General features: G+C 37.9%; 1 protein-coding gene across 1 annotated transcript; it reads right to left on the bottom strand.

Annotated features, from left to right (window-relative positions):
* Positions 1-5365: 5365 nt before the first annotated feature.
* On the bottom strand, positions 5366-6289 carry LOC128504325 (taste receptor type 2 member 40-like). Its single transcript, XM_053474359.1, has one exon. It carries the CDS (start codon positions 6287-6289, stop codon positions 5366-5368), a length of 924 nt encoding a protein of 307 aa, XP_053330334.1.
* Between the last annotated feature and the right edge of the window lie 2173 nt (positions 6290-8462).

Below are 8462 nucleotides of genomic sequence, written 5' to 3'. Positions count from 1 at the left end.
CATCTGTGTTTAGGCAGCGGCCCCTGTTCTCGTTTCATAGGGTTGAAAGCCAAGTCATGTGATTCTGGTTTTTGTCCTCCAGGTTCGGGTGGAGGAAAGTAGCCAACAGATGTGGTCTCAGAGATAATTAACCACTATATAGCCAAGCTATGGGTAATATGTCTTTAGAGATTCTACCAGATCAGGTCATTGCTATAAACGCAACCAAAAATGAAACACGCAAAGCAAGGAGAAACTGTTTATCAATGTTTTAATTGCCATTAATAGAAAGTTACAAAAGATACAAACATGTCACACAAATTAAAGCTATGAAAATGAGTGTTAAAATGTTAACATCCCTGACATTTACAGTCAAATAATTAACAAAGCAAGCATGCTCTATGTCAACTTGCACATATTATAATGGGGTTGTGATCTAACAAAGGGTTGTGACATAGACATTCACAGATATCATAAAACATCCACTAAGTAATAATAAAACTTTGAATTCTAGCACTGCAGATATACAAAACAGGGTTTATATTTCCTACAAAAGACTTCACAAGACATGCAATAAATAAGGAATAACATAAGTAAGTTTGTTGGACAGCATAGACAGGATCTGGGTGGTGTCCGGTGAAAAAAGGAATGTTGCATGATCAAGAATTATGAACCACCATGAAGGATGTTCAAACCAATAACAACTACACAATAAGAAACCTTACTTGTATGTGCATTTACCAAATTAATAAATCTTACATGTATTTGGTGGATGAGAACATCATTTCACATACCAAGAAATGCCTGAACTAGTCTCTACAAAAGAACAGAATGCTATCAACTAGCGCCTTATTCAGTATCCTGTTTCCTTTTATTAGGGTGAAGGAGGTAAGAATATTACAACTTGGCAGTAGGATATAAGAAAAATACAAATAATTAAGATTGGGTGTAGTTACTGCATAGAATACCACACCAATTAGATACAGAATATTCAGGATCAACAAGCGGGTTATTGTTCTTGCTGCACGGACATGAGCTTCCACGCTGGAGAGACTGAAGCCTTCAGCATTGTCCCGGACACGCTTCATGTGTCTGCAGAGATAAATTATGTTTGTAGAAGCTGAACTGAAGAACAGGATAAATGGCACATGGATACCTATAATAGGTAAAGTAGTATAGTAAGAAGGTCTGTCCTTCAATGTGTTATTCAAAGACATAGTATGATTAGAATAGCCATGTCTCCAATCCTGAGATGACCCACTGGCCATGTACCATTTAAGAGGAATGCCAATCAGGACACTCCAGAGCACAGACGAAAAGAGAATCCATGGAACCAGTTTCTGGAACCTCGTTTGCAGGTAGATGTAGACTCTTCTATTGATGTCAACGGTTTTAAGGCAAAAGTGGACACAGAGCCAAGTAGAAGACCAGAGGTTGCAAGACGTCGCAAAAAATGTTAGAAACAAAGAGAACTCGTTTACAATGTCACTTCTGACACCTTTTATGGGGCCTTTGTAATAAGCATACACAATGATTTGTAGAACTGAGTACACAATATTCCAGAAACTGATTCCACCAAACAGCTGATGAGTTACACAAAGTCTCCTGCTCTTGAACCATTCTTTTAGAATCACGACAAGAATGAACGTGTTTCCTGGTAAAGAAGATATCAAAGCAAGAATGACAAGGGTCTGAAGAACATTATCTAAGATAATGGACATTTTTAGCATGAAGAATCGCTGCTCTGCTCAAATCTAAATGCTCTAATGTTTGATCATAAGCAGCTCTGAGCTTCTTATATTGTGTTTTCTGGCACCTATTGAGAAAACTTGATATGTTTTGAAATCTGATTACTTCCACATGCAAACGATCTCTCTATGAAATAAGAGATAGCAATCCAGCAATGTATGCTTTGTAAATACATATAATTCATATTTATTATTAAAAGACACACAGATCACTCCCACGAACAGGTGAAGAGTGCCTTAGCGTTTACAGTATAGAGGGAGTAGTGTGTATTACACAATAGTTATAATCTGCACCATCAATGGGAGAAGAAAGAATCGTGTTAAGCTTATTGTGGCTATGGCTATGTGTACAGCTTGTCTCACCAACACATACCTAATGGTAAAATAATCTCTAATCTCTAATCAATAGTTTTACCGTCGGGGGCACAGCCTATGCTTTTTGGAAACCAGCTACAGAGGAGACTCCTTGATTTAAACATGCCACCAACTAGGGACCTATAGTGTAGTAGAGAAGAACTTCTGAATTATATGAGAGTATTAGAGAAATAACTTACTCCAGCGTCACAGTGGGCCCCCTAGAAGCACGGGCCCCATGGCAGCTGTAATTACGCCAGTGCTGTGTATCTTATTTCCAACATGGAGGATGTTTATAAGCTAAGTGACATCTGGAACGTGGGTTCTACAGGACTATATTTTCTATAACTTTGCCCATCTCTGAGAATAATAGAGCTGTCTCCTTATCTCAGCATTGGTTTGATCTGCTCTATTTGTTAGGGATGTACAGGAAAATTGATGAACCTCATGGACATGGAAACCCAAGGTTTATAACAGGGGCGTCCGACATGCGGCCAGGGCAACCGATCTTACGCGGGCCGCACCTCGAGCCCTGGTACTTACCTGTGGGAGGGTCTTCTGTACTGCATAGAGGAAGCGGAACCTACAGAGTTCACGTGACATCACATGCTCCAGTCCTGCTTCCTCTGTGCAGTACCAGAGAACGCAGAGGGAGGCCGCGCACTCTGCTGAAGTCTGTGAGCGGCATCGAGGAGCTGCAGTGCAGGTAAGAGGGTGCATGATTGAGGGAATTAATCTGTGAATGAATGAGTATATGAATGAATGAGTGTGTGTGCGATAGCATGGATGTGTAAGTGCTGGAACCTAGGCATGATGGGACTGTGATTGCTGTTAGCAATCACACTCCTATCATGCCAAGTCAGCCAGTACATGCTGAAACCTAGCTAGCTGCCCCCCTTGTGTATTGATGCTGCCAGCAGTATGGGGTCTACATATCACTTACAGCCACCCTGTACCAGCATGTACTGGCTGACTTGGCATGATAGGAGTGTGATTGCTAACAGCAATCACAGTAAGCATAGTCCCATCATGCCTAGGTACCAGCATTTACTGGTTGCCTGGGTATGATAGGAGTGTGATTGCTAATTTTTTTGTCCAATTGTGGTGTGTTTCCTACTTTTATTAAAAATATGAGTTTTTATTATTATTTATAAAGGTGGGGGGTCATTTTTGGTTTTGGCTAAGTGAACTGTGAATGTTTTGGTCCAGAATTTTAATTTTGGTGCATCCCTAGAATAAATAGAAGTATTTCATTTTTAATTATCCTGAATTTGTAGTCACAAACCTTTCTAGGCCCAGAAATCAGTGAGAGGAAAAGTAAAGGTTTTGTGTCATTTACTTTATTTTAATCTGCATATTTTAATAAAGGCCATATTTTCTCACAGTGAAAAATGAGTGCGGCCCTCGCACGTATACAATTCTGATGAAGTGGCCCACTGCAGAAAAAACTTGGACACCCCTGGTTTATAAGATATATCGACACTTCACTGCCATGTTCATTAACGCCTAAATAGAAGGACCTACAAAAGCACATTGACACTACAAAATACATGCAATAAATTATTTTATCTGCTAAACACCTTCTCTTCTTCCAGTTTCTCCTGAATTAAGCATGGATTAATTCTTCGTCTTTACATGAGGAGCACTTTGAAGTTTGACACCAACCCGAACATTCCATTCAGTTACAGATGCTTTAATATGGACGGCACGATGGAGAGCTGGACCCTCAATACACTAGGGGCTAAATATTTTAATGTTCATTTTCTTTTTTTACACATAACCAAGATTATCAACTAAATCATTACTAATGAAATTATATTTGGGTCAATATTCTCCTCTGTCTCCACCCGACAGTCCTCATACTTTGCTAAAGTTTCTTCCTTATTGTTATGTTCCTTATTTTTATGGCTATTGCTCAGAGATAGTTACCCATTCCCAACATGTTTGTTTATAAATCTCACCGTGGATGGTTCTCTTGTTTTTAGGCTTCGTTTGCATCTTCATATTTGGATTGAACAGTGGGCTGACAGGATGATGGATAAGTGGAAGAGCTTTCCAGTATAAATGGTACAGGCTAATAAAGTAAAGGAATTTATCACGTGTGGGACAGACATGTGGCCCCTTAATCTACGATGAGATTAAAAACCAATTACGATTTGAGTCTTTACAGCAGGAAAAACATGAATACTAGATGGGCCTGAATGGGTGGGATGTTATGTTAAAAGATGTTCATTTTTTATCAAAATATGGATATCCCAAGATTCATTGACATATAACTAAAGATTTAAGCATTTAGCCAAGACGTGAATCCCAAGAAAAGATATCTTGTTTTTACATTAACTTTTAATTTGGAGGAAAGTTCTTTCATGTTTTTGTTAACTGGTTTGGACTTTTGTATTAATAAAAACCTAAACTTCTAAGGAAAACACTAATATCTGATTTCTTTGATCACCAATCTGAAAATTACCCCGGTCCCTTCATTTAAAAAAAACTGGCCAAACTATTAAAAGCAAGAACCTTTAATAAATTAGCAGTAAAGAAAAAATGCAAACCAAAGATAGAAGGATAAATGATTTATATTTTAATTACAATCATCTTAGACAGAAAGATACAAATACGGCTTAAAAACCAAACTCATATTAAACAAGTTCTCTCTAAATTCCCAAAACAAAAAGTGTTCTAACAGACTTTCCTAAAACAGGCATTGACAAAACTATTATATATTCTAATTACATTTTAATAAAATCCAACACTAATATTAACCCCTTCAATCCCCTATGGACGTACCAGGACGTACAAAAAACGCCTAGTAAAAAACCCCTATGGACGTACTGGTACGTCCAGCCCTTCGTGCAGCGCCAGGGACACATCACATTGGAGGGGATTTTCCATCACTTTACCTAATTTTGTGAGGATTCAGAGGGAAAATAAAAAAAAATACTTTTTTTTCTAATTTTCCCTAGTTTTTACTAAATTTCTCATTCTAAATTTTTAGCTAATCATCCAACTATGGTATAAAAAGAAAGCTCTATCTCTCCTTGAAAAAACAATATATAGTTTACATGGGTATACTATTCACAGGAAAAGAGAATCATCTCTGAACCGGGCTTTGATTGAAGGGGTTAAAATTTCAAAGTATTAGTAAAGATATACAGAGCGAGCTTTATTTGTCATAGAAAGGTCTTTCTTTAATCAAGGAGTAAAAGCAATAACTTAAATGGAGAAATGGATCATAAATGTATTAATGAAAGAAAAATATGATCATTTCCCCCAAAATGTCCACACTAAGAAATGCTGGGGCTATTGGTCTCTACGCAAAGACAGAATGTTAAACTGTCTGCTAGCGCCTTATTCAGCGTCTTGATTCCTTTTATTAAGATGATGGCGCAAATAACATCACAAACCGAGACCAGGATAAAAAACAGGTATGTAGTGATAGCACTGGGTCCTTCTACTACATAACAAACCATGGCAATAAAATATAAGATATTAAGGATCAAAATGGAGGTTAATGTTCTGGCTGCACGGACATGAGCTTCTATACTGGAGAGACCGGAACCTTCAGCATAATCTCGGACGCGCTTCATGTGTCTGCGGAGAAACAGTATGCTTGTCAAAGCCGCACTAAAGAACAAGATAAAGGCCCCAAGGATGAATATGCAATTCACGGCAAGTTTACAGTAGTAACAACTGTTCTCCGACACATTATTTAGAGACACGTTATGAGAAAAACCATTAAGTGTCAAGTTCTGAGATGATCCATTGACCTTATACCAGTTAAGGGGAATACTGAACAAGATACTCCCAATCACAGATGAAAAGAGAATCCATGGAAGCATCTTGTGAAACCTCCTTCGCAGGTAAATGTAGACTCTTTGGTTGATGTCAACGGTTTTAAGACAAAAGTGGACACAGAGCCAAGTAGTAAACCAGAGGTTGCAGAACATCAATAAAAATACGAGAAACAAATACAAATCTTCATTGATGGTATCGTCTGTAGTGAGTTCATAAATGTAAAAAATGTTTTCCAGAAATCCATTCAAGATATTGCAAAAAACGATTCCAAGGACTAGCTGATGAGTTACACAAAGTCTCTTGTTCTTGAACCATTCCTTTAGAGTTACAACAAGGATGAAGATGTTTCCTGGGACAGTACATAGGAAAGCAACAATGTCAATGATATCAAGAACATCTGTGACACTAGACATCCTTGACAGATAGACCAGCCACTCTGCTTCCAACAGGTAACTTTGATATCTGAGCTTCATTAATCAGTTCTATGCTTTTTGTAGGTTCTGTGTTTTCTGGCACCTAAATGAGAAAGCATGATTTGTTTGTAATTTGGTCCCAGATGCAAATTATATTTGCATGAAAGAAGAGATAGAAGTTTCAATGCTTCTTGTACCCGGTTGCTTTAAACGAAATAGTTGTTAGGAGTTAATTCTGTGGTCGGGTCAATCGTCGCATTACCAAGAACATGAGATTCTTCCAAAATGCAAATCGTCTCCATATGGAATGTGATATTTAGTCCCAGTCAAACCTGCTTTGCAAACAGAATTTTAATATGTAACAAATAAAATTATTCAAACTATGTTCTAGAATTGGACCTCTCACCCATGCAAACTCTGCAGATGTGAAGGGAGCCACCACCCTCTATTGGCCATTTTCTTTGGCCCAACGTGGATAGACTATAGATTCATCCACTGGGGATTCTTGCCTCCAAGCAAGTAGAAACTGTTTACCAGTGTTCTAATTGCCATTAATAGTTACAAAAGATAAAAACATGTTATATAAATCACAAATCAAATGAAGCAAAGAAGCTCTATCTCAACGTGCACATATATACACATTATAATAATGCCGTGATCTAACATTAAAGGGTCATAACATAAACATTCACAGATATCATCTAAAATACACTAAGTAATAGTAAAATTTTGAATTCTGGCATTGCAGATATACAGAACAGGGTTTACAACTACGCAATAAAAAAACAAATGTTACCAAAGTTATAAGTTTTACATGGATTTGGTGGGTGAGAAGTTTGGAAACCTTGCGTCAATGAACGTCATTTCACATACTAAGAAATGCCTGAACTAGTCCTTACAAAAGGACAAAAAGCAAAACTATCAACTAGCGCCTTATTCAGTGACCTGTTTCCTTTTATTAGGGTGAAGGCGGTAAGAATACTACAACTTGACAGTAAGAAATAAGAAAAATACAAATAATAAACGTTGGGTGTAGTTACGGCATAGAATACCACACCAATTAGATACAGAATATTCAGGATCAACAAGCGGGTTATTGTTCTTGCTGCACGGACATGAGCTTCCACGCTGGAGAGACTGAAGCCTTCAGCATTGTCCCGGACACGCTTCATGTGTCTGCAGAGAAAAATTATGTTTGTAGAAGCTGAAGTGAAGAACACGATTAACGGCACATGGATACCTATAACATTCACTGCAAGAGAATAGTAAAATAACCCCTCCATTGTGTTATTCAGAGACATAGTATGATTAGAATAGCCATGTCTCCCATCCTGAGATGACCCACTGACCATGTACCACTTAGAGGGAATGCCAAACAGGACACTCCAGAGCACAGACGACAAGAGAATCCTTGGAAGCATCTTGTGGAACCTCGTTTGCAGGTAGATGTAGACTCTTCGACTGATGTCAACGGTTTTAAGGCAAAAGTGGACACAGAGCCAAGTAGAAAACCAGAGGTTGCAGGAAATCACAAAAAATGATAGAAAGAAAGAGAACTCGTTTACAAAGTCATTTCTGACACCTTTTATGGGGCCTTTGTAATAAGCATTCAGAATGATTTGTAGAACTGAGTACACAATATTCCAGAAACTGATTCCACCAACCAGCTGATGAGTTACACAAAGTCTCCTGCTCTTGAACCATCCTTTTAGAATCACGACAAGAATGAACGTGTTTCCTGGTAAAGAAGATATCCAAGCAAGAATGACAAGGGTCTGAAGAACATTATCTAAGATAATGGACATTTTTAGCATGAAGAATCGCTGCTCTGCTCAAATCTAAATGCTCTAATGTTTGATCATTAGCAGCTCTGAGCTTCTTATATTGTGTTTTCTGGCACCTATTGAGAAAACTTGATATGTTTTGAAATCTGATTACTTCCACATGCAAACGATCTCTCTATGAAATAAGAGATAGCAATCCAGCAATGTATGCTTTGTAAATACATATAATTCATATTTATTATTAAAAGACACACAGATCACTCCCAAAAACAGTTGAAGAGTGCCTTAGAGTTTACAGTATAGAGGGAGTTAGCGTGTATTACACAATAGTTATGCTCTGCACCATCAACGGGAGAAGAAAGTATCGTCAGGGGCACAGCCTATGCTTT

This window comes from Spea bombifrons, chromosome 9 (genome assembly GCF_027358695.1).
Source record: "Spea bombifrons isolate aSpeBom1 chromosome 9, aSpeBom1.2.pri, whole genome shotgun sequence".
Taxonomy (NCBI): domain Eukaryota; kingdom Metazoa; phylum Chordata; class Amphibia; order Anura; family Pelobatidae; genus Spea; species Spea bombifrons.
The sequence above is the reverse complement of the archived record's forward strand: the minus strand, read 5'-3'. Positions and strand labels throughout refer to the sequence as shown.

Bases quoted from the DNA above. Each gene is read 5' to 3' on its own strand.
- LOC128504325 (XM_053474359.1), bottom strand. From the start codon at position 6,289: ATGTCTAGTGTCACAGATGTTCTTGATATCATTGACATTGTTGCTTTC.